At 38.5% G+C, this 27,236-nt stretch overlaps 2 protein-coding genes across 2 annotated transcripts in view; both read left to right on the top strand.

Annotated features, from left to right (window-relative positions):
- urb1 (URB1 ribosome biogenesis homolog) overlaps nt 1-7,752 on the top strand; it is a 51,863-nt gene extending 44,111 nt beyond the window's left edge. The window contains exons 36-39 of the mRNA XM_069190191.1: nt 674-868; nt 3,098-3,339; nt 4,265-4,867; nt 5,942-7,752. Of these exons, the coding sequence (XP_069046292.1) occupies nt 674-868; nt 3,098-3,339; nt 4,265-4,867; nt 5,942-6,153 (1,252 nt within the window). The 3' untranslated portion in view covers nt 6,154-7,752. The remainder of the gene's footprint in view (nt 1-673; nt 869-3,097; nt 3,340-4,264; nt 4,868-5,941) is intronic.
- A 3,965-nt stretch (nt 7,753-11,717) lies between these two features.
- Nucleotides 11,718-18,739, top strand: mis18a (MIS18 kinetochore protein A). The gene is made up of 5 exons (XM_015341993.2): nt 11,718-12,086; nt 12,204-12,270; nt 14,749-14,871; nt 16,203-16,302; nt 18,368-18,739. Exons 1-5 carry the CDS (start codon nt 11,729-11,731, stop codon nt 18,437-18,439), a joined length of 720 nt encoding a protein of 239 aa, XP_015197479.2. The 5' UTR covers nt 11,718-11,728; the 3' UTR covers nt 18,440-18,739.
- The last annotated feature ends 8,497 nt before the right edge of the window (nt 18,740-27,236 follow it).

The raw sequence follows: 27,236 nt of genomic DNA, 5'->3' as shown, positions 1-27,236 counted from the left end.
ACCTCTGTCTTAAAGAGCCCCCCAATGCAGTTAATCTTACCCTAAGCGATCAGTTTAAAAAAAAAATGGAAAGAATTACTGATCAATGCAATGCTAGTGTACTGCAAACTAATCTCTGGTCCTGTGTTTGTGTTCCAAAATCATTTCTAAACAATTTAACATGTCATCCACAATTAAATCATAAAATAGTTCCAAATATTTGTAAATTGCTGATTAAGTGATTTTTCTACTGTATAAAACCCACTTGATTGGGACTATACAGGAGCAGTTAAAGTGCATTATTTTAAATTTTGTATATAGCCTTTTATTGTAATTGGTCACCTTGGATAAAGAGCATCTATCAGTATGAATAATCATATTGGACACACTTGTCATTTTCTCAAGCAAGGAAAAAAATAGCAGTCAGACAACTGAGACCCCTTTTTAAAAAAATGTTTATTAAGTGAATGTATTTTGTGATGTAGAAGCTGTTTTTGTAATTTCAGTCATGACATGAAAATCCAGAAAACCACGATACATTTTCAAATTTACAACAAACATAAGGAAAAGGAGAGAAAAAACATTTCCTGTTGTACTAGGTTGTCAGGAGCTGGAATAAGACCCAAATACAACAAGGCACTATGAAATCCATAGTTATTCTGACAATGTTGGTATCTGTGTTTTTTTCTTGTAGGTTTATTGAAAGCAGAATCCTGTCCAGCCTTATTTCTCTAGTGCACACTCTCTGGTTCACAAACCTGGGTGATAAAGAGAGCAGGGCGGTCCACTCTGCTGCTGACGAGACTCCCCCCAAGACCTTGAAGTGTCTCCCTCTTCCCCTCATCGACGAGTTTGTGCGTTTGCTGCTTGCCTTCATCAGACACATTCAGTAAGAACTTATGCACCATTTAGCCAAATATCCTGCTGTGTGAGTGGTTGACAGTGAGCGAATATCCTCTAAAAACAAAAATCATTGCAAAATAAAAAGTCTTCCAGTACAGCTGGGGAGTATTTACAAACACTGGCATTTCGTTAGGAGGTCTCTTCATCCGGTCCAGTTACATAACATCCTCATGGCTTTGTATCAGCAGCTCGGCTCCTGAACGGATTCAGAAAATCAGTCACTGCCTGCTTCTTGGGCACATTACATTTCCTGACACCATTAAATAATCATAACATAATTGTAGCACTTAATTTGTATAGAAGGATGTGTTTGGGCACAGTGATAGTAATACGATTGTAAAAAGCATGCTCAAAACCTTTATGTCTATTTGAAGTGTGTAAAAAAGAACTAAGCTCACAGGTGCTGCAACAGTGAATCACCAGCTGTCAAAAACTATCATCTTCTGTTCTACATTATGAAAAGATTGCCTGTGGTGGACTGGCACCCCATCTGGGATGTATCTTGCCTTGCACGTGTTGCTTGCCACAATAGGCTCTGGCTCCCCACGACCCTGAATTGGAAGAAGTGGTTAGAAAATCCATCCACAGGTGGATGGGCTGTAAAGAGGTGTAGACATGCCTAAACATAATCATAATCAAACATGTCTGATTTTGTGAACATGGTACCAGGTACTATAGTACCAGAGCTTTAAGGTTTAGAGATGCTGTGTTCATACAGGGAGGATGTGAAAGTCAGCTTGTACTGTATATCATGAAGAGAGAGATCTGCTTTACATAAAGGTACAGGCACTCCCAAGGTTACTGTGACAGGACTGCCTCTACCAAGGAGGATCATGAAGTCTAAACACAGAGAGAGAAAAATACAGGTTAAAGGAGATTTTATTGTCCCAAATTTCAACAGTCTACACAAAAACCTACTCTAACCAGCCCATCTCCAAATCAGTGTAAATCCCTTTATATTCCAAAGTTGTCTAAATCAAACACATGAGGATGTGGCCTTCAGTTCATTCCAGTCCATCTGGGCACAGGACACAAAGACACACAGGTTAACGGTTAACAGTTTAACCTTCCACTATGTCTTTGGACAGTGGGTGGAAGCTGGATGTCACACAGAAAAGGGAGAACTTCACACAAAATCCAGGAATTGAATCCAGGGCCCCAGCGCTGCGAGACACCAATGCTTATCACTGCTAACTTCACTTAAAAATTTGAATGTATATAGAACTATTGTAAATGATTTCTACAGTGTCCATTTAATCTTTTTATGTTGTTTTCTAAATACACTGTAATCATCAGAAAATCTGTTCATGTAAGCTAAACTATATGGCTTGAAGACTGACTTATGTAGAGTAAGTTCCATACAGATTCCTAACCAATCCCTTAAACAAGTTAAAGACTAGAAACTCAGGAACCTGTTTCTGTGGAGAAAGACGGCACTCCCTCTTGTGGACACCAGTGATGTATATCCTAGACCGTGGTGTCTATGGTATAGTCTTGTCCATGGCAACGCGGTAATTGTGACAAAATACAAGTAATATTTCTGGTACTTCTTTCTTGGTGTTATTTGCAGCCTTTCTTAGTAGTCAAGTCAAATGCAAAGAGCTTGGGAGTCATTGTGGCTTATGAACTCAAAACTGACAATCGTATCAGAACCACCTGATCAGGTATCAGGATTGCTTAACCTTCACCTAAAACACATTGCTAAAGTAAGGAAGGCCCTTGCACGATTAAAGCTCCTCACGGCCTGCACTGACTAATTTAATTGTTTGCTTGGAGGTTTACCTAAATCTTCAGTCTCCAAATTATCAATTCATAATTGTCCTGCTCTAAAACTAAGGCTACACAACACATTACTCCTGTTCTTCAATTACAAGTGTCCCAGTCTCTTTTACCATTGATTTTGAAACTGTTTTACTGACTTATAAAGTGTTCCTCACCTCAGATCCTGCTTGCTTAGCAGAGCTGTTATCTCCCCTGAACCCCTTAGATGTGGAGTTCCCTCACAGGATTCAGCCATGGTACTCTGAAACAGCTCCAGGGTACTGCTCATCTTCCGGCAGCTAGGCCTCCTTTTTTTATGGAACGTTTTTCTTAAATCCATTAGGGGATCGGACACGCAAGACTTGTTTGAGCTGACATTTGATGTTTGCCCCAGCAAAAATCATCTTGAGGTCTATTATTGATTAAATTTCGTATTGTGTTTTGTGTTTCACAGGACCGGTTCGAAAGCTCTCCAGCTGGCTCAGTTCTTACAGACGCTGAGCTCAGTGCTGACGCACCGGAGCACAGCCCTTGGTACCTATAGGGAGAAGGGACATATGACTCTGAAAGAGAGGACATTGTCCTGCACTGAGGCTCTCATACTCCTGCACAAATGGAGCACCACAGCAAAAGACACTCCAATTCTGAATGCTATTCATTCCGTGGCACACAAGCACAAAGTGAAGGAACTACTGAGTGAGTATGTGTGAGAACTGTAAACCTCAGTGTCTTAGGAAATAAATACTGAAAGCTGTACTGAACTTTAAGGTGTACTTTACTTATTTTTTTATGAATGCATGCTAGAAGATTTTAGTGTCAAATCTCAGTAATAGATCAGTTTTCAGCATTAACCTTGAGTCTCAGACTGAATTAGTATCCAGTGTGTGGTAATTTCTCTTTATATTTTCTACAAATTACAGAAACTTTAAATTTGCCAAAACATATTCCTTAGGCTTTATTCTACAGTCATTTTGAAATATAATCATCCACCTTCATGAGATTGTTAATCCTTGGAAAGAATAGTGTACGCCAAGACACAGCAAAATCTGCTTGAGAATCAATGTCATTGTGTTTGAAAATGCATCAGTGTTACCACCTTGTAGCCAGATCTCATCAGATCCCAGAATATAAGCAGGGACAAGAGACTTGTCAGCAGGGACAAGAGACTTCTAAGGCAAACCATGTTGCTACTGTAGGTGGTGTAGATGGATCAGTAGGTGGGACTCTTCCACAATGTTCAAACCAATATCCCAGTAAGGTTTAAGAGGCAATTCCCTTTGGATGAGACATTGAACTGAGGTTCTGCCTACTTGATCATTAAAAATCCAATGTTACTTCAGAAGAACAAGGGTGTTATTCCTGGTGTCCTGCCTGAATTCCACTCTGGGTTTGTACAGTCTGAACTCCTTACAGTTCCCCCTTAATTCAGTGAGTAAAACACCTTTTCTCACTTCTCCTCCTGATCTGTTACGTAGTCTGTTGGCTGGTGCAGACTGGCTGCTGTGCATTGAGAATCCCTTTCTGTGTGTAAAGTGTATAAGGATCCTTTTACATGACAAGCACTATATAAATTGAAAATTATCATTCCTATGATTATTTTTTTTCCTTTCATGCCTTTCAGAGACCTCAAAAGAGAGGACCAGAGGCAAGGGCTTCTCTTTACAGAGCCAGGGTAGGTTAGGGGAGAAGGCAGACGAGTTGATGGCTGCTGGAATTCAGGACCAGCCTCCACTGCCCACCTGTGAGCAATTCCTGAGAAGTATCTTCTGCTCCTGGGAGCCTGCCATCCTCCCAGGGCCACACCCCTCTGATGGACCGGCGCCGACGGCCCAGCTGGGACCTACTTCCAGTGTCGCAGACAGTGAGGGGCTGGCTGGCGCTACAGCCCACCTGCTGGTGAAGTGGGGGTTGAAATCTTTAGTCACGGCCCCGCTGGATCCGAGCGATTTACACAAATTCCTGCAGTGGATCCACAGTAGCGTCTTGCCGTTCCCTGGGGTAGTGGGAGCTCTTCTCCAGGACAGTGCGGCGAAGCACAACTTTCTGAGACTTTACCACCAAGCCTGTGAAAACCTCCACTCCGTTGGTGTGGGTGGAGTTCACCTGTTCACGTCCATCATGACCCGTCTGCTGGAAGCACAGGGCTGCCCCAGTGGAGCTCTTTACCAAACAACACTGAAGGTGTGCTTTCCTGACTCCACTCACGTCGATGAATCGAGAAGAGGTAAGCAACTCATTGTGCTACTGATGCATGTACCATTTATTCTTTGAAAGCTAGTTTTTCCTGGCCATGTTTGTTGCAACCCAGAGCCTGTTATGGACGGATCGAGCACAAGGCAGAATTGGGAAACCTGTAGACACCTGGGGAAAGCATGCAGACTCCAGACAGATAGGCTCCCCCGCTATTCCACTCTTTCAGTGGAATTAAAACAAGTGACACTTAGAAACAGCATTACTCTCTACCAGAAAAATGTCTAAAAGAAACATTTGGAAATTATATTTGAGGTGTTGAAATGCTCGTGATTCTTTGATTTGCGTTTATTCTTATATAATAATGGAGAGCTCCTGTTTCTGCTCTTTCATTAAGAAGTGTTCTTCTGTTTCTGAAATATATAGGTCCTGTCAAGTTAATTAGTTAGCAGCAGCCAGCTTGTGCATACACTTTATCTGATCAGATGTAAGTTACTTAAGATTCACTGATAAACTCTTAAACAATATATGAGTTAAATTATACTTAACAGTCAGAATAATTGACTGCAGAATCTGGGACATGACAGAATAGTTAATCAGCATTGTGAATGTGCAATCCTACTGCATTCTCTGCAGCAGGTAGAAACTAAAAATGAACCCACTACTAATTTATCAAAAATATTGAGGATGCTTGAGATGGCACAGCACCCGAGGAGTCGTTGTCTATGCTTATATCCAGATGTCTTCTGGTTCAAATCTTGGCTTTGTCACTCACAATCATAACATAACAACTAAAACAATACTGGAAGTATATGTTTGGCAAATGCAATCATTTGTAGCAATAGTAGTGGTAGTGTTCAAATCTATACCAAACAGAATATATATAGAATACAGTACATACTAACCTATTTTCAAGGCCTTATGAACAATCAGGATGGGAAAAGTTTACAATTGAAATTCAAATTCTATTTTTGTTGGAAAAGAATACTTTTGTTTGGATTACAGACTCTTGTTTTTGAAAAGTTTCTTTTTTCTTTCTGTCATCTTATATTTTGAATTTCAGTAATTCAGATGAGAGTACAGCTTCTGTTTGTTTTTTTTTCCCCAGAAGCTGGGCTGTTGCTCATGTCGCAGTACATCCTCGAGTTGTGGACAGGGGCCCAAGAACCAACACTGTTCCTAACTCACGTCAAGCTGGTGACACAGACCAAAGAGACAGGCAGAGCAAGGACTCTGAAAAAGAAGGAGCACGGCACAAGCCAGGCAGCGGTGTTCTCCATTTGTAAAGAGCTTTCTGTGGCTCTTGGATCCTCTGTGTGACCCTGTAGGCCCATACAGACTGGGAGCCAGCAAAAGGACTTTGTTTTGGCTGAAATAGCATAGGACTTGTATCCTTCCAGAATGACTTTATTCAATCTCAAGGAACAGGTTCCAAACCCTTTTTTTTATTTTTTCCCCCATTTACCTTTGGGGTTATGTTTTTATAAATTGCAAAATATAGCAATGGATATGAATATGTATTTTAAGGACAAGATGTTGTTTAAAAGCATTTCACTGTTTTAGAGTACCACCTGGTACCACTTCAACATTTTGAGCTTGATCTCTTCCTTGAGAACAGAAGCTGTCAATGAAATTCTTTAAAACCAGTTACAGTCCTTTACTCCAAGTTTTATTTTATATGAAGGAATATAAAAACAGTACTAATAGAGTTATTTATTCACTGATCAGCATGAGACCCAGCTGTAAGCAAGAGTGAGTGAAATTCAGTGACCAATAAAACCTGGCAGTAAACAAGAGGACCACACTGCCTTAACAGCCTTTTTGTTTTAATACAACCTTGAATGCAGTACATTTATTTCATTTTTCACTTTGGAATTAAGCAGTTAACAGCACTAATAAACAGTCTGGATGTAAGGCACTTGGAGAGTTTTGCTCCTTTAGTGCATAATATTTTCTATAAAGATGTGAGCTTGAATACAGTTTCATAAAACAGCAGCATATCAAAAATTGTGACCAGTCATTTAGGTTTTTATTTTAGCTGATTTAGGAAATTATCCAAAGTAATTCTTAATTAATAGTCTTGTTAGGGTCTGCTTGGTCCTAAATGCCTGGACTCCATTTTGTATTACTTATGCAAGTGATTTTCACATTGTAAACACTGAGCTAAACCGGGCTTTCAAACACCATGGTTTATTCGGATATTTAACTATCAGTTGAAATCTGATAACCAGAGGCAGTAATCCCAGATTTCTGGGTTTGCTGGCTCTGCTTCTGAGTGTTTGTTTGAATACCAGACTGGCCCCTACAGTCCCTGCTCCAGCACTAGACCTCTGAAAATGAAGCTGACAATAACAAAGATATTGTTTTGCTTTAAATTTAAAACCGTCAAGGTTTTCAGTGGAAAGAGTGTTAAAGGTGAAATCTGATTTGTGTATAGTTACGCAATTTAAATAGTTACAGATTTTTCAGCTACCTTTTCAACAAAATAAACATTCAGTTGAATGAATGAACAAATAGATATAAAAAGCAGCATGGGAAAGACTGAATCTGAACCATTTTTGTCTTTAAAGTTGTTTTTAAGTTAAAAACACAAGTAAACATTTAGTGTTCTGTGTTTCCCTCCAAACCAGTTGTAGTATATTCAATGGTAAGAATTAATAAGAGTAAATTCTGGATTTCACTCTTTCTGAACTCCTAATGGTTTAATTCATTAGTGAAAAGTTTAAATAATTCATTTGTGTTAATCTACAAAAACCATTCAGATTGCAGTTTTTTTATAGGACAGTCCATTGTGGCAAGAAATTTTAAAAATATTAGTCTATACAGTATGATGTCTCTTTTTGAGTTGTTCCAGGGAATCGTGTGCCATTTCAGATTTATTTTGTCCTCCAGATCAGCAAAAGGTTAAGATTGGGGGGGGGGGAATCATCAGAAATCATCATTATCTAAGAAACAGAATTTTTCTCAGGGTATCCAGGGGGCCTATTCCAGCAGACAACGGGTGCAAGGCAGGATGCACACTGGATGGGACACCAGCCCACCACAAGACAGACGAACACAAGCACAAACATGAATGCATTCACACCAGGGCCGATTTTCCAATAAGCCAATTGATGTACCAGTATTTCCATGGGTTGTGGGAGGAAACCGGAGCATCCGGAAGAAACCCACATGACCAGAGGGGGAACATGCAAACTCCATACAGACAGCACCCTACGTTCTATAATTGTACTAGGGCCTCAGTGCTGCAAGTTCTGAGTCCGCCCACCCCATGAAAAGTAGGACATACCTGTGATTACCATTTGGAGGGTGTCAGTTTATACTAATTACATCACAGAGTTCAAAGGGAAAGCTGGAGGCTTGTAGAAGTTCTAGAATCCCCAATCCAGAGTCCAGAGAACTGGGATCAGCCTTCTGCAGATCTGCTCCAGCACTCCTTGCTCTTTCTGCACTCTAGGTCTGGATTTTGGAATTGATTCCCGGCCTTGTAGCCAGAGTATAGTTAATTGGCTCCTATATTATCAAAGCATGTAGATTAGGACTTTGTATTGCTGCCTACAGAATACAGAGTTACACATACAGGTAGCTACCAAATAACTGTATAGCTCCATATGTTAATTTCCCTTGTCTGTTTGCTAATACATTACATTATGTTGCTCTGATCACAAAGTCCTGGTCCCTATTGTCTACTTTGTGAACTTGGCTCTTATTTACAGATAAAATGTCCTGAGCAGCCAACTCTTCCTAACTTCAGGATAAACAGGATGTCAATGGAGACGTCTTTGAATTGGGATGCCTGTGCAAAAGAAAAAAAGCCTCTTATCAGCAGGAGCACAGGAGAGCTTTTCTTTTTCATGTTAACCTCTGGAGAAAATCTCAATCTAACATGCACAATTTCTGCTGGTATTTTTTAGCACATTTTAGTTTCACCACTGTTTACTCCACTCTGCTGAATAATAACCACTTAACGACTCTTATTCAAAATGTGGATACAGTTGATTGTTAACTCTCTTATGTTTTTGTCTGGGAGTGTCTTGAAATAAACTGATGCAGGATGTATAAAATTTAGGGTAGAGTTTCAAAGCCCCAGTGGTTGTTGCTCTGACAATAAGATCTCCTTGTTTCATTTTATAGTGGCTTGGTGTCCAGTCCTGGTCCTGGGGGGAGCCAGTATATCTGTCAGTCTCTTCAAAAGCTCCAGCACTCGAATAACTGTTAGAAGCTATTAAATTGGTTCTATTAAGTTAATAATAGGTTAAGAGTTGAGTTATAATGAAACCCTACACAGACACTGGCCCTCAAGAGCCTGCTTTGGACAGCCCTGGTACAAATGTGTTTTTCCTTGTGCAGGCCCAACCCCAGTCTTCTGGGAACTGAATGATTGCTACATTCTGTGATGACCTTGTCCTGCTCTTGAACCCTTACAGACACATCTGAAATGAACAGTAACACGTGACATGAAATGTCCTTTCGTCAGATTGTTTAAACCCTGTTTAAACTGTATTTCATGTTAAAAATTAGCTCTAGTTTGTTTTGAAAACGAAATCTCAAAACCACTTTGCTGTATACAACGATGACTGCCTGAACATTCTGCGCTGTAATAATATTTATTCTTATGCAGATAATGTTTAAAAGAACACGAAGTTTGCAAATTCTATATTTTTAGCTAAAAGCAATCATAGCATTACATTGTAAGCTACATACTCCTGCCTTTTAATTTGTTGTGCAGCAATTAAACTGTACTTGAGTGTGTTTGAAAACTAGGGCAGATCTTAAAAGCCTTTTTAATCCTCATATCATGATTACAGGTATATTGACTATTGTCTACACCACTATATGGCCATAGCATATCAAAATAGTATTTTACTCCTTTTACCCTTACAAAACATCTTTTAATGTTTTAATAAAAAATAACATCCAGTGACAGACAGCGCATGCTTTGACAACACTTACTGTAAAGACACAGTGCCAGGACGGGCCATGTGCATCAGAATCAGACCGAGAAACACCACGAACGCAGCCAGTCCTATCCAGAACACAATGACAATGGAGTCTGAAAGAAAGTAGTTGACATCGGACTTAAGATTCTCATCGTTCCAGTTTCTTTAGAGTGTCTTTTTTTTTGTAAAGCTGTACTCACATTTGTTGAACTTCAACTGCTTTTCATCCACAATGACTGGATCCAAGTAGTCATAGTAATATTCCCAAACGTAAAATGAGGTGTTGGTTTGGTTTGTCATTTCAAGAAGCGTTTGCAAGGTTTTCAAAATCCCCTGCAGCAGCAAAACTCTACTTCTGTGTCAGACCAATTCAGGATGTACTCCTTTCTGATGAGGGTTTTAAAGGAAAAGACGAATAGAAGAACGAGAGGCCCAGCCTAGAATTGGTGGGGGGTGTTCTGAAGTCTGATTGGGTCAAATTGTTCAAGAGCAGGGCTGGATTAAAATGTTTTCTCTGCACAATCCTTGCAATAATTTAGTAACAGGAAAAAGATCATATAAAAATAACAAACTTTGAGGTTTGCTCAGACTCGTTATCTTATACGTTTAGTTTAAGAATTGTGCATTTTTGCTTCCTAAGTTGAAGGATGTATTTTTTTGCATTTTGTCGTTTTGTTTACAACAATTTACAAAATAGTACACTGGTACATCATCCGAAAATCATCTGAAGCGACACTCATCTGAACATGCAAGATGGTCTACCCCCCCCATCAACGTTTTCTTCGAGACAAAGTGATATTTCCTTTTTTATGCGATTATTTTTACCCTCATGCATTGCATATTGTAATGCAGAAATATGTCAGTATGTAATAAATTACATTCATCTAATTTCCGAATGACTTTCCAATATAATACCCATACAACCTGTCCATATAGCTTTTTTCTGTTTTCCAGCATTGTCTACAAGTTGTACAACTACAAGTTTGATGCAACAGTTGCGAAGTGTGCATGGCTCTACTCATTACATTTGGATGAAGTAAGCGACATTTGGAAAACAAAAATGGATGACGTCAAGTAAATATTGCATAAGTAATAAGGTTAAGGAGGTATCATATAAAATGGGAACAAGTAAAGGTGTATGCAACGCTGAAAAGAGAAGAAAAGAAACACCCGAAGAAAGCTCCACAGCCGAAACGTTTTCAGCATGGCATACACCTGCACTTGTTCCTTTGCACGCTGACGCAGCTACCTACTGTACTTGAACTATCATATAAAGTAGTTAATTGAATTTACCCCGTAAAGACCCCCTTTGTGCAGAGATTTAAAATTAATGTATATGATAACTGTGTCTTTTGTGCAAGTAGCCCTGAAACCATACATCATTTATTTTGTTTAATCTTTTTTCATCAAGTGTAATCGTATTATAGTATGTATCACGATGTTATCGATATTGTGGCGCCCTCGCCTGGCGTTGAGGCCGAAGAGTGCACGGCGAAGGGCAGGATGGAAGGAGGAGCCGAAGCGTGGATTGAGGGCTACTGGCCAGCGCGGGTTGACCATCTGGTGCGGTTGCATATTGTTGTGGGCTGTTCGGTTGTCATGCAAATAGGTACCCCCGGTTTACACCCTTTTATACCTGTATCCACTTAACAACCCTAAACGTTGTAACGGTACCCCAAGTGACCCCCGTGTGTCATAACGTGATTACGCAGTATCTTGTCTTCCACTATCTTTTGATGCAATGCTGGCAATAAACGGCAGTTTCCATTTTAAAAATACGTAATATAAAAATAAAATAAAATATTAAAAAGCGCCTGAACTCCTGTCTGCATCCGCTCCGACCCAGTCTCGCTACGATGTTACATCTGCTCTTGTTTGTATTGTATTTTTGTTTTGTTTTTAACGTTAAAAAAGCGAGCGACCCAAAGGAAAGGGGTGGGTCTGAACGTCACGTCATGCATATTCATTATTCTCAAGTCTGCGCACATCATTATATACGGACAAGTGTTGAAGAAGCGTGTTGCTGTTTTATCCAGCCTCCCTGGACGTATTTCCGTTTCCTTGGGCTGGGTTTGTCGTTTTTCGTCTTTCGTCGTAGTAGAAGTTCGAAAGTAATGGCGGGCAACAGTGACTTAAGTAGCCTTTTCCAGTCAATAAGTGACTTAGAGTACACGGCGCCGGAGGAGCGCATGTTGGACGAGGCGGAGAAAAATGTGCCCCCGGTTGTGTTCCTGTGTTTGAAGTGCAGTACGCCTCTCGGAGACTCTCTCGGTTGGGTTGGAAACTTAGGAGATGATCACATACTACTAAAACGTAAGGAAACCCTTATGTTATGTGTCAGTAAAGCAATGTATGGCATGCGTTTGCTTTATGCATTCGGTCTGTACCTCTTCTGCCTTATAAACTGTGTTTACTTCTGCATTGTGTCAGGCGCTACTGAAAATGTCTGTGTGAGTGAGGAGCACTATGTTTCCGGGACCCCAGACGAAAGAGGATGGTAGGAGTTTATTTTTTTTTTCTGTGTAATTAGGTTGGTGACACCCCCTTAGTGTACCCGCCACTCATTCCTTTCAAAACTAAAACGTTAATACCTGGTTTGTTGTATACTGTGAAATGCAAAGAATTACAGCGACTAAAAGAATATCCAAGTTTTTTGACACAAAGTTATAGGTGTCATCTAGTGATCTGCTCTCCCATCAATTATAGTACTTCTCAACTGTAGTTCTGCTTTAAATGTCTTTGGGATAATACAAGACTTAAATATAATGATTGTAAGATAAGATCACTTTATTTGCCATATCCAATTTCCTGCATTAGGAATTTGTCTTTTCACGTACCCCAGCTTGCTCTCCATTAGTCACAAAGGCACACAAACAGAGAGAGAGAAGCTTGGGGTCAGAGCACAGGGTCAGCCATTTATACGACACCCCTGAAGCAGCTGGGGTTAAGGGCCTTGCTCAGGGGCCCAATGGAGTAGAATTCCTCTGCCATCTGTGGGATACGAGCCGGCAGCCTTCCAGCCACAGGCGCAGATCCTTAGCCACAGTGCCAGCACTCTGGCCTGGTGTATTGTATTGTCTGGCTTGATTTAAAAGGCTTTTTAACAACACCACTAATTTTTGCTTTACAAGCTTGCCTAGTTGAGGAACAATGATTTAACTAATGTATTGTGGTTTTAACACAGAACCACAGAAATATTACCAAAAGAGCCATACAGTGATGTGAAAAAGTGTTTCCCCCCTTCCTGTTTTCTTATTTTTTTGCATGTTTGTCACACTGAAATGTTTCAGATCATCAAACAAATTGAAATATTAGACAAGGATAACACAAGTAAACACAAAATGCAGTTTTTAAATGAAGGTTTTTATTATTAAGGGAAAAAAAAAATCCAAACCTACATGACCCTGTGTGAAAAAGTGATTGCCCCCTAAACCTAATAACTGGTTGGGCCACCCTTAGCAGCAAAAACGGCAATCAAGCGTTTGCGATAACTGGCAATGAGTCTTTTACAGCGCTGTGGAGAAATTTTGCCCCACTCATCTTTGCAGAATTGTTGTAACTCAGCCACATTGGAGGGCTTTCGAGCCTTAACCGCTTTTTTAAGGTCATGCCACAACATCTCAATCGGATTCAGGTCAGGACTTTGACTAGGCCACTCCAAAGTCTTCATTTTGTTTTTCTTAAGCCATTCAGAGGTGGACTTGCTGGTGTGTTTTGGATCATTGTCCTGCTGCAGAACCCAAGTGCGCTTCAGCTTGAGGTCACAAACTGATGGCCGGTATGTTGTTCCTTTTCTGAAATGCTGTGTTACTTTTACGCCAGATGTAATGGGACACACAACTTCCAAAAAGTTCAACTTTTGTCTCGTCAGTCCACAGAGTATTGTCCCCAAAAGTCTTGGGGATCATCAAGATGTTTTCTGGCAAAACTGAGACGAGCCTTTATGTTTTTTTGGCTCAGCAGTGGTTTTCAGCCATGCAGGCCATTTTTGCCCAGTCTCTTTCTTATGGTGGAGTCATGAATGACCTTAACTGAGGCAAATGAAGCCTGCAGTTCTTTGGATGTTGTTGTTGGTTTTTTTCTGACCTCTTGGATGAGTCATCGCTGCGCTCTTGGGGTAATTTTGGTCAGTCGGCCGGCCACTCCTGGGAAGGTTCACCACTGTTCCATGTTTTCGCCATTTGTGGATAATGGCTCTCACTGTGGTTCGCTGGAGTCCCAAAGCTTTAGAAATGGCTTTATAACCTTTTCCAGACTGATAAATCTCAATTACTGTTTCTCATTTGTTCCTGAATTTCTTTGGATCGCAGCATGGTGTCTAGCTTTTGAGGATCTTTTGGTCTACTTCACTTTGTCAGGCAGGTCCTATTTAAGTGATTTCTTGATTGAGAACACGTGTGGCAGTAATCAGGCCTGGGTGTGGCTAGAGAAATGGAACTCAGCTTTCCAAAGATGTGATAAACCACAGTTGATTTATGTTTTAATGGGGGGGCAATTACTTTTTTCACACAGGGCCATGTAGGTTTGGATTTTTTTCCCTTAATAATAAAAACCTTCATTTAAAAACTGCATTTTGTGTTTACTTGTGTTATCTTTGTCTAATATTTCAATTTGTTTGATGATCTGAAACATTTCAGTGTGACAAACATGCAAAAAAATAAGAAATCAGGAAGGGGGCAAACACTTTTTCACACCACTGTATATAGTGTTCACAGTTCAAGTTCAAGTTAACTTAGCTTCTGTTGTTTAAAGCTTGAACTTTTGAAATGACATATAGGGCACCATCTATATCCAGGCATCACTGGGATTATTATGATGGGTACCACACAAATGTCCCGTCACTGTTTTATTCAGTACCTTACCTTCACACCTCCATAGAGCACACCTGGACCCATGCTGGTTTTGAAGACTTCCTGTAGGTGCTCTGTTGTGGATCTTTCCCGTCCAGTCTGTCTAATTTATTTTTTACTTTCAGCCTGATCGCGAAGCTGACCTGTCGCAGCTGCTGTTGTCATCTTGGCAAGATATTCGTCTCTACACCTAAATGTTTTGACTACAAGAGATTTCTGTACTGCCTTAAATGTGAAAATATTGAGAGGTATGGACTTATCATAAGGCAGATTTTTGTATTAATTACTGTTCAGTTAGTTTGGCTTGATAGGGTTTAGAAATTTAAGTCTAAATATTGGAGGGAAGATATCTGGTTCCAGATGTTTTTTTTTATTTAAGTAAAATAGTATGAAATTCTCATCTGCAGTAACAGTGTGAAAGTATACCAATTTATGCATCTGGGCATTGACTGCAGCAATTCAAGTCTAATATCTTGATGAGGTCCATTGGAAGTGTCTGTCTTGGGATTTGAACCAACAACAGTCTCGATTCCAGTGCCCAAACCACATAACACCACATGGTGCTCCTGAAATGTCATGAATATAAAAAAGTCTAGTTCAAACAAATGTTTTATGGAACAATGTATTTTGATGCAGATGTGGTCTGTGTTCCAGTGCACCAAGTGCAATATCACATATGTCCACCAGAGGATGCAAAATCTACATTATGGTTTTATTCAGACAACATTAAAACCATATTTTTAAACAAGTTTCCTTGTTTGTGTGGTAGGGGTGGAGGCAGAGCTGAGATTCACAGAATCATTGGATAAAGATATGCCCACAAAATCATTGTCTCTTGGAAAGTTTTGTGAAAGCTGGAGGAGAGGCCGATGTGTGAATTTATTTACCTGTGGAACATTTTATGCTTTGCTGCAGGGCTTACACTAATTTCCTGGAAGGTCTCAGTATATTTTGTTTCTTGCTTTACCTGAGCTCTCCATTATATAGTTATTAATAGTATATCTAATGTTCTAAACAGGCTCCACTGTGTTTTCTACATAACTGTGACTTTAATGAAGTGAAAGTTTTGAGCAGTCAGCTGCAATAGAGCTAAAGAATAATCCCATATGTCTAAGTGAGCAAAATAATGAGGTTAATTGTTTAATTGACTGCTCAAGTATGAACAGAAAGAGAGCATGATAATCCATATTTTCTTTCTTGTGTGTTCATTCAAACAAAACCCTACCACCAATTTAGTTTATACAGAGTTTTTCTTTTGAAAAATTTGTAACATTCCATTTTCCTTTTTGTTGCTTCCCATGACAAATTTCTGCTGCAGTGAAATGTAACCCTGTCTGATCGATCCACCCATAGTGGCTGTTTCGAGAGCTGGGGTTTAACTTGTGTCCCTGGCTCTGGTCTGAATCTCTTCCTGTGATCTCCTGCTTACTGCAAAGGTTGTCTCTTGGATTCATGAGATATTTGATTGCCTCTGGAAGTTCTTGTAAGGGGGGAGGGGTTCCTATTTATTTTTAACCACTGGTATGGAAAATCCCTTCAGATCAGTTTAGAAGGATATTAACTTTACTCTCTGTTCCAGCTATACGGTGGATTCCGGAACGGAGAAGTTGTGTCACGATGAAGAGGATGAGCCTGTAACTCTGGAATATAAGATGACGTTAAAAAATGAGATTAAGAAGGTAAATATTTCCAGAAGTATGGACAAAAGATATAGACCAGCCAAAGCCCTTCATTCCATCTACAGTAATACTGTAGCTTATTAGAAGCGACTTGAAGTGTGAAGTTCGTGTTGCATGCATTGAAAGTTTTTAAGCCTATTACAATGTAAACTTTGTGTAGAGCTCGGTATTATGTTACTAAAGAGAATATTGTTGGCTTTAATACAGACTAGTTTGTATGTTTGATTGTGGTTTTGGCCTGGGTGCATTTGAGCCTGAATAAAATTACTCCAATCCTCTGTCTGGCATCGAGAGCATAGAGGTAGTTTGCAGATGTAACCAGTAGAGGGCACTGAAGGCAAGGCTTTGGCTGAATGAAAAATGTTTGTATAGTGAGAACCACAAACTGTGGGTCTGTTTGTTTTGGTGCTAAATACAAATTTTAATATTTTTTTCTTCTGTGAACTGCAACATCTCTCAAACATGGCAGTGTTATTTGAAAGTATGCATCCATTATGTGAACTGTATCAAACTGGTGACTTTAGTCACCAGCATTTAGCCAGCAGCCCCATATCACCCTGCAACTCACAACTGGTAACCCACTGAAGCTAAGCAGGTGTGAGCCTGGTCAGTACCTGGATGAGAGACCTCCTGGGAAAAACTAAGGTTGCTGCTGGAAGAGGTGTTAGTGGGGCCAGCAGGGGGTGCTCACCCTGCAGTCCATGTGGGTCCTAATTCCCCAGTATAGTGACGGGGACACTATACTGTAAACAGGTGCCGTCCTTTGGATAAGACAAAAGCGAAGTCCTGACTCTGTGGTCATTAAAAATCTCAGGGCGTTTCTCAAAAAGAGTAGGGGTGTAACCCTGATATCCTGGCCAACTTTCCCATTGACCTTTACCAATCATGGCCTCCTAATACTCCACATCTATGAACTGGCCTCATCACTTTGCTCTCCTCCCCACTGAGAGCTGATGTGTGGTGAGCATTCTGGATTTTCTGCAGTTGCATCATCCAGGTGGGTGCTGCACATTGTTGGTGGTGGAGGGGAGTCCCCATTACCTGTAAAGCACTTTGAGTGGAGTGTCCAGTTTTTCCTTTCCTTGGTATTTAAATTCTGGGCAATGGAAATGTTAGGCTCCAGCTCCCCCGTGACCCTGTATCAGAAAAAGTAGTTAGAAGATGGATGGATCTGTTTGGTTCTGCTTTGATAGATTTATCCACATGTATTGACACATCACATTGCATGTGATTCATTTCTCAATAAAATGTTTTTTTTCTTTAAACCAGCCCAGAGCATCATAGGTACTTGAAACCTGTAGACTTGTTGTGGCACGTCATAAACCTTAAAACAAAGATGGAGTACATCCTAGACCATTGCCGGGCAGACACAGATACGCATTCACACCAGGGCCAATTTTCCCACAAGCCAATTAACCTACCAGTATGTTTCTGGAGTCTGGGAGGAAACCAGAGCACTGGTGAAAACCCACTCAGACAAAAGGAGAATATACAAACTCTACACAGATAGCTCCCCAGGTCTGAAATTGAACCTAGGCTCTAAAATGAGATACCTCCCTTTTTAAATGTTGTTAACAGAGTAAGTATGCCTAATTGAATCTCTAATGTTGTTCAAAAGGATAATCTTCTCTACTTTTGCCCAGAAGAGAAAATGACATGTTCAAAGGGAGGTTAAAAATCATTAGAGAGAGAAGGATGAAAACAATTTAGCTTTTTGTCCAGTTGTAATTGTTTTTTGTTTTTTTTTGGTTCTCCTGTGGCTTAATCTCTGCAATAATTCACTTGAAGTCTAAATGGGACCTTTTATCCCACTGAAGAACACAAGATACTAGAAGCTTAAATTAATCAGATACATTCATGGTCTAAACACTTAATCAGACAAAGGAATGCTGCTAAATGTTTAGTTATTCCAGCAATGTTTAAATAAAATGTTCTGTATAAATTTTACAATAATCCAAAGATCTAGGATCTTTAATATCTAATGAACTTTAAACTGTTTGCTTTGTATTATTTGTAAGCTTTGTTTTGGTTTGCAACTAAAATATTTTTTCTTCTGATTTGACAGGTCAAATCTGTTATTTTAACACTGGAGCAGAAGATATCGGAACTTGAAAGTAAATTTCAAAAAGATCTGTAATCCTGTTTCTGATTTCCAAGGTGAAATTGGGTGCAAAAGTTAGTAAACTATACCGTGTAAAGTTTTAAAGCTTGTCTTTATGTTTGTGAATCTGAGTTTAATAACTTACTGTTTTTGCATCTTTGTCTGGGTTCTGTTGAGCTTCAAGTTCTTAATTTTTTCTTAAGTTCTTAATAAGAGTAGTTTCACTAGTTTCATTATTCTCTAAACAGATTGAATGCTGCCCATATAACTACTGGCTTTCCAAATGAGTTTGTTTCTGTTTAATAAATGTTGTCTGAATAAAAAACATTATGTATATTTTGTGAATTTGTGACTTCATAAAATGTTTTCCATGAAATAACTATTTTAGGGAATTAACTTTTCAGTTATTTGATGTAGGAGATAAAGACAGTACTCAATACTTACATTCCATGGTCTTGTACCTTGTTTTAGAAAAAAGAAGCTCAAGGTTTTATGAAATCAAAATACAACATTTAAACCCATTTTCTTATTTGAATTTAAATTCTGAAAATCTTGTAGTGCCCTCCAGATATTTATTCTCCCATGAAATGGGGGAAAAAAATCATCCTGTAACTAGGTTTTAAAAATGCTATTGTAATCGGAATATCATTGCACAAAGCCAAAGCCGTATTTGTCAGAATTAAATTCCAGTATACACAATGCTTACATTTTTCCTGCATAATTAATTTAAAATTAAAAATGATTAAAAACCTACCTGCAGTGAAGTACTTGTCTATTGAAATGCCATGGAACTATAAGGATGTCCTCCTGTTTTCCCTGGCATAAAACAACAACAAAACATTCAGGAATAGCGTGCATCATCATGGTTAAGGTTAGAGAGCACGTTTTTTGATCTCCACAGATTGGAAAAGAATTCCTAAAAAGCGATAGTGTCCATTATTAAGACAGTTAAGGCTACTCTTATTGTGTCAACCCTACCAGGAAGTATCTCAACATTGATTTCAGTATGACAGTCAATGTTATGTTTGGTGTAAAAAATATTAAGCTAATGTCGAGCTGCCAAGAAGCTCAAGCTTGGCTGTAAACTGGACATTCAAGCATGCATTCGAATTTCCTAAAGAATCGTGAACTGAAAATAATGGGATCTTAATCACCAGATGTCAATCCTTTCGAACAGGAATTTAGTAATGAAGGCACTAGAGCAATTCTGCCTGGTGGAATGTTAAAATAACCTTCAAAATCTCCTAGCCCGTTACAGGAGGTGTCTTGTTAGTTAGTCTTGTTAGTTTAATCCATGCTGGGATTTACAGCATGAGTTAATGTGATTTTTGGTGTTCCGTTGCCCAGTACAGTGCTTAAAATGTAACATTTTATATTCATAACACCATTTTCGTTGTATGGTCTTTATATTTAATGGGGGGTATGAATGTATACATTTTTTAATTAAATATGGTGGGGCTACACGTAATATTTTTCATCTTCTTGGCGTGATCAGCTCTGTGAATGTAACCCACTAAATTAGGTGATGTTTATTTCTACAAGAATGTGTCAATTTAGGTGGCAAATGTATTTTTGCTGTATATACCTGGTTTTCTTTGTGGCCATTTCACAAAAAAACTCCACACTATGCCCAAATAATATATACAGTACAGCTATTGTGCTTTGATCTTCAAAAGTTGGTTTTGATGTGCCTAATGATGTCTAAAATACATATCACTAACGATAGATCTCTAAAATACAAATGCTTTCAGATTTCCTCTCATTAAATGGCATTAAATGTTGGGTGCCAGAAGAAACAATATAATTTCTGTCTTGTGTGGTCTCCAAGGATTTCTTTTTTCTTTTGTCTTCAATTTTTCAAGAAACATTTTTTCTGACTGAAGAGAGCTCAGGGTGAACTGGTTTACTTTGGTTAAACTTTATTCCACAGGCTAGCTGAACACTTGTTTTTGCTTATGTCTTTGCTTTACAGACTGATTCCACTGTTTAAAGGGTGCAATAGACATTAAGGAAATATATCTTTGAAAAATAATTTTAGACTTTTCCAGATAAATACTGGTCTCTTTGGAAATTAGATTTTTTTTTGTATTGAAAATGTTCTCATCGGCCTGTTTTCTTTATGGTTCTACATTTGTTTGGCATAAACATTTGCGACACCATAGCAACCGCATCCCACCTGAAATGGACTTTGTTTTGGCAGTTGTGACCAATGGGAATCTTAACAGTCCAATCCCTGAAGTCCTAAACAATGTCGGTCTTTAATATTTTTTTAATGATATATTTTAAATCCTCTTTGGTTAGAGTCTAATAATGTAGGCTTCATTTTAGCTCAACAGCTTCACTAAACCTATAGAAACAGAAAAATAAAGATATAGACCAACCACAAAGCTGTATCTAAGGACCCCTGATAATGAATTGCATGTGCTGTAGGTATTACTGTGATGTCATTGCAAGTCAGTGCTCTTATTCATTTTGCCTGCAGACATCTGTGATCCAGCTTTCATAGCAGTTAATCTCCTAGGCCCCTGCTTTTTACACAAAGTACGTCATTTGTTTACGAGGACCACGAGGCCTTGTTGTTTTTCCCTTGACAGGAGCAGGGTCACCAGCAACAGTGTCTTTTGTAAATTGTTTATGACTCAGATTTCTCAAAAGGGTAGGTAAACAACTATTACCAGAAAGGCACTTTCAAGATCTTACCTGGGAAGACTGTTAGAGTGAGCTAACTCCTCTGACCTAACAGAGCGGAGTGGTGCCTCACAGGCTAAGGATCTGCGCCTGTGGCAGGAAGGTTGCTGGTTCAAATCTTGCGGCCAGCAGAGGAATCCTACTCAGTTGGGCCCCTGAGTAGGATTCAACTGCTCCAGGGGCACCGTATAAATGGCTGACCCTGCGCTCTGACCCCCAGATTCTCTCCCTAACTGTGTGTCTCATGGAGAGCAAGCTGGGGTATGCAAAAAGACAAATTCCTAATGCAAGAAATTGTATATGGCTTATAAAGTGATCTTATCGTGTGTTATCTTATCTTAACCTGGAAAGAGTGTGAGGCAGGTCTGAGAGAGCTCAGGTGCTCTCACTCCTGAACAGAATCCCAGGATTTTGCAGGGCTACCGAGGAAACAACAAGCTTGAGCTGCTGGTCTCATGGGTACTGATATTGTTGTATAGGGGGCTTATTTATTTTATACCGCAGTAACTCTGTGACATTGAGCAGGCTCCAGAGGGCTGAGCCTTTTGTGGGAGGCTTGTCCCAGATGCAGCTCTGCTCATGACTTCCTGCCTTCATCCCCAGTATAAAAGGATGTCCTTGAAGACACACTCTGAAGAGGTGTGTTCGTCATCACTTTCAAAAAGAGAAAGCACCGGCGCAGTTCATTTCTGTGTAGCTGTTTTCAAAAGAGTGTGGAGGAAGCCCAAACGTTATCTGTTTGGACAGAGCAATCAAGGAAAAAAAGTCCTTGTTCCTTTCAGTTCACTGCTTTAGTAAAGTGCTTGATTTTAACTCAGTAGCTCAGTCGGCAATGTTTGAGATCTGAAATGAGTTAGAAGTACCAATTCAAGTTACACAGGAAGAGTGGCAGATTAAGTTAACTAAGTTAGCATCAGATCTGTGTATCATCTGTCAAACTGTCAGGATTGTTTTATCACTCAGGTTGACATGAATAGCTGATACTAATTTTGTAGTATCAAAGTAACAAATTCTGGCACTGTTATGTTTTATACTGAAAAAATCAGTGATAATACTTTGTGTTATTCCCATTTTCTGTGATTTCTTAAGGAGTCTATTTTGAAAAAAAAAACGAATGAGATTCATTAGACAGGAGTAGTGCGTTTCTTTTGTGCATCTCTATATTTCCCAAAACAAATGAAATTATTTGTAAGAAAAGAAACTATTTTGTTTTGACATTTGTTGAAATCTGTTGCTTTTACTATTTTCCTAATTTTTTAAATGTTTTCAAGATGTTTTACATAACACATCCTAGTTTGATTGAAAGCTACATATATTGAAAATATATATTTTGTCCATGTCCCCATCTCATGGTTGTGAACTGGAGCGTTTCTCTTACTGTGTGCAGAAGGTACTTAACCGTTTATGAACATAAAACAGTAGAGAGAAAGCATTTAAGGAGCATAAATTTCCATACATTTCAGTTTGTATAATTATGGAATAGCATGTCGTTTACTTTATCTGCTTCATTTATTTGCTTATCATAACAGCTCCTCTATTTATATTAATCAGAATTGTATAGCAGTAGTCATGCATTGTTTTTCAGAATGAAAATAATTGTGTTGTTTTATATAGAATTTCATTACATTTAGTGAGTTCCTTCATTAACACCCTTTGTTCATGTTGCAAAAATACTAAGCAATGGTCTTTTTTTTCTCCTCAAACCAAAGCAGGAAAAGGGATTAATCTAGATTTGTGTCCTAATCCTGAACAGATTGACATGGGTTGGAGACTCATGAACAAAGAGAGTGGCCTGTCCCTCATATGAGAGTCATAACAGACTAACAATGTTTATCTGCTCACAAAAAGCCTGTTTATCACACCCAGACTGTCTTCTAAAATCCTCAGATACAGAGCCGTGTATTGGTCAGTGTTGGTTTGTCAGTGGTTTAGCTTTTAATTTTCTGTTTTTCTTTCCCAAAGTGAATAACCGCAAGTATTAAAAATGGGGGAGAGTTCTTTATTTATTTTTTGTTGGTTTGTGACTTTGTTTAGTTCATCTTTCCTTTTAGTTTGGTGATTTTTGTTTACACTGTTGGATTGTTTGTTTATTGTTTGATGCCTGAGGACCCTCTCCACATCCTCATTCATATCTGTTGTTCAGTGTCAGGTGTACCTGTTTTCACTTCCTTCAAGATTTTGAATTTTATGTCTGAAGAAATTATATTAAATTAAAATTTAATTTTATTATATTATATTACAGAGTCTGCAATAGGGAATATAAGCCGCCGAATATAAAACTAAACTGAAAAGTCTTCTATTTGTCTTTCAGAAAATTAAGTCAGTACTCCTTTTATGCCTGTATATTAATGCACTATTTAGGTTTTGTCATTTATTGTTTTGTATATTTGATTCAGCTGTGTGCAGTTTCTGGGAACCTCTGGTATAATGCCATCTGCTGTCTCCAGTCTCTTCGAAGGCTAATTTGCAGGTCAGTCAAGATACGTTTTTTATTCTCACAGAACCACTTTAGCTGACACATCACAAAGCAACAGCTGACAGCCAATGCATCTCAATGACATCCATGTGCTCATTTTGTTGAGGGTCTCTTAAAAAGCCGCCAATTAAATCTGGCCTGAGGGGAGCGATCTCTCACTGCTTTAGCAAAACCTTTTGCAAATATTTGGAAAAATGTGTTTTGATCTGTCTTCATGTCACAAATTCAATTCAGCCATTTTCAATTTTTAATAGCAATTGTTTTGAAAACAATCTCAAACTACAATAAGTCCCATCATGTAAGTCTACAAGGCATTTATTTATTGTTGCATTATCCTCTGAATGTTTTCTTCTCCTTGTTTATCTTGGATAAATCTTATTACGTGCAGAAAGAAGCGACAAACTATTGGTACTTGCTATAGAAAGAGTCACCTTTTACACCTTGTAAATTTATTTTAGATGTCATTGCCAAGAAAAAGGATACTGTACAGACTTAGATTCCCAATTTATATGTATATGACACAGACACATATAATAAATAGGCAGTATAACAAGAGTCTACACTTTAATATGACCAGCTACGAAATTATAATTTTACATCTGTTAAACTGTATCACGCTTATGAAACGAGAGAATATTCTAACAAATTCTGACAAAATAATTACAATGCATTCTTACTTTTTGCAGACAAAAGTAAGATTTGTCAGAAATCATTAGGCAGTTCTTTCAAATTAAAGCTATATGCTGTGAATATCCAAAATGTCTACTCTAGAGCCCATTTTAATTCAAAACCATTTAGTCACAAGGAGAAAACAGTGGTTCCCTTCATGTGGGGCCAGGCTTAGTAGGTGTTTTAAAATGACCATACAGTATATTTAAACAAAAGGCTCTGTTCTTTTGCTGTTAATCCTAGCTCCCACTCGTTGATTTTCATCGCTCGTGTCTACAGATTTAAAGAGGGTGGGATTTTGGAAAACACTTGTTTTTGTCAGTGAGATTTTCTCCTGTCTGAGGAAAGCCCATTGTACAGTTATGCTTTGAATTTATAATATAGAACAGATTAGAGGCAAGATTAGGAGCAAACCTGTTATTGCATGTGTTTACAGCTGTTCGGCAGAGAGCACATGTTGCTTTAGACAGAAACTTGATACCTGAAATCCAAGGAACAATTGCTGGCACAAATATGATCTGGTTATACTATGCAGATTAAGAAATTACTTTATTGAAATTCTTGGCTTTTGTAATGGGAGCTCTTTTTTGTTCTCCCATTGTTTGGATTCGTTTTGAGCACTTTGAAATACTATCCTGCAAAAGTAAACAAGTCATTAAAACAAATTATGTCACAAAACAGAAACAAAACTTTCTGATACTATCTGAGACTGCCTTCCTAACCTGATCTGAATCAGCATTTCATATTTTTCCTGGGTTGATGAAGATGTAAAGTAATATGATCATAACAGACCACCTCCAGACACTGTTTTAAGACCTTGGGAAGGGTATTCAACACTTTGCAAAAGAAACTGTTTCACTTGGCAAGAATAAGTCAGTTTCTTCAGTTTCTTCATACAGGTTCCTTTTATTTTTTGTTCTAATGAATAAACAAACTTCTTTTGGCAAAACAAGGACTTTACTAATGCATTTTCTACTGGAATGGCCTGGGTTATATGGGGGAAATTATTGCACAGCCTTTCCCAGTACATTAATTTGAATGTTTCCTATCTCAGGCATGGGGCTGCATAATCATTGTGCCCATGTCCACAAGGTGCACTGAAGATTATTACTGGAGATCTAAGGTTTGTATTTCCCAAACTCCTCCTCCTCTTGGCTTTATTTTTGACTCAAATTAGATCATTTAATTAGATCCTAATGCCCCCTTGTAGACAAAGCACTACAGTTCGTCGCAAACACACACATTAGTTTGTCATTCCAAAAGCTTCCACTCTCTTTGCACTTGTAATACTCTGCAGGCAACCTTCTTTGGTGCTACAATTATTCTAGATGCTCCTCTCCAACACCATCATTCCAAACCTACAAATTATGTTTAAGCACTCCAAGATTGTTTTCTGTAAGCTTGGATGGTTATTATAAAATCTTCTGGGCTTCAAGATAACCCATTTTTGGAACTGTGATTTCTGACATTAGATAGTCCTGGTCCGACCAAATTTTAACCCGCTGGCCAATAGCAAATTCCCGACCCAGCACATGATAACTGGTTTGAACTGTAAATCATGAAGGTACTGTCAACAAACAGCTGTATTCACGTACTGGGTCTGTAACCTCTGACTAGAAGATTAGTCCAATTATTTAATCTGAATGCTAGACATGCTCTGAATGAAAGTATTCCAGTGAGACAACACTCATATCATAATTTATTCTTTCTCAGCATAAAAATCTTTTTAAACTTCTGGCATTTGCAGAACAGAAAAAAGGTTCAAAGTATTATTTTTGTTAGCAAGACTACTTGATTACTTATAATTGTGAATGCTTTGTTTTTTTCCTTGTGTACAAATCTCATTCCCTGTAGAATTATTTAAGGAACAAGTTGTGAAAAAAGAATCATTTTGAGTAACAAAAAGTTATACAGTCACTGCAAAACTGTATGATGCAGGGACAAATTTGGTCACCTGAAAAGGTTATAAACTGTATTAAAAAGCAATACAAGATTATGGAATTATTAAGCATGTTTCTCACCATAGAAGACAGTAATAGTAGAGACAGAAGAAAACTCAAATTACCTTAGGAACAAGTAATAGGTTTATTCCATGCTGAATAGAGAAATCACAATTCCAAAAATGGGTTATCTTGAGACCCAGAAGATTTTGTAATAACCATGCTCTTTTCAGCATGAAATAAACCTATTACTTGTTCCTTTGCAGCCTATGCATGCTGACGCAGCTACCCACCCAAGTTACCTTAGGTTTACAATACTATATGTAGTACTAATACATACTGTTATTTCTAATGAAAAGGCGTACCAGACTGTGTTTGAGAGAAATATATTTTGGGTTTACAGATATGAAGATGTAATTGACAATATCTTTGCACAATGCAATGGACACATTGATTCTCCAGTTTTCTGAAAACATTGATTCTAAAACAGCATTATGCTTCATTTAGAGCACATGAGCGTGTAATTTCAGGTAAATATGTTACCAGTAATATAAAAAAACAAAATAATGGCATAATTACATGATCTGATGCAAAATATATTCTATTTTGCACTTGAACAAAGAAAGATTAGAGAGTAGGTGGTTTCTGGATTACTCTGGAATTGCTGTCATTCTTATAATTGAAACTATTATTTCAACTACTAACTACTAGGTGATAAAAAATATCACCATTTACTCACACTGGTGTGCAGTTCAGATAAATGATTCATATCCATGTGTAGATTGCAGTTTTTTTCTGTTTAGCAAATAAATCCAGTTTAAAAACAGTGAACTGATAAGTAATATGTATTTGTGTACAGGGCTCAGTGGCACAGAGCCTGATGCAGAAAGTGAAGTAACCTCATGGGTGTTCATAAGCAACTCCACTCTCCAGGAAGCAATGTAAAAAATAGGGTAGTTTAAATGAAAAACAACATTAATGTTGTCAATAATCTTGAGTGTACTGTATATTTGCTCCTATTCTGCATATACATATATGCAAAGACTATGTAGCAACTCCA

The sequence above is a fragment of the Lepisosteus oculatus genome, chromosome 5 (genome assembly GCF_040954835.1).
Source record: "Lepisosteus oculatus isolate fLepOcu1 chromosome 5, fLepOcu1.hap2, whole genome shotgun sequence".
NCBI classification, from domain to species: Eukaryota; Metazoa; Chordata; class Actinopteri; order Semionotiformes; family Lepisosteidae; genus Lepisosteus; species Lepisosteus oculatus.
The sequence above is the reverse complement of the archived record's forward strand: the minus strand, read 5'-3'. Positions and strand labels throughout refer to the sequence as shown.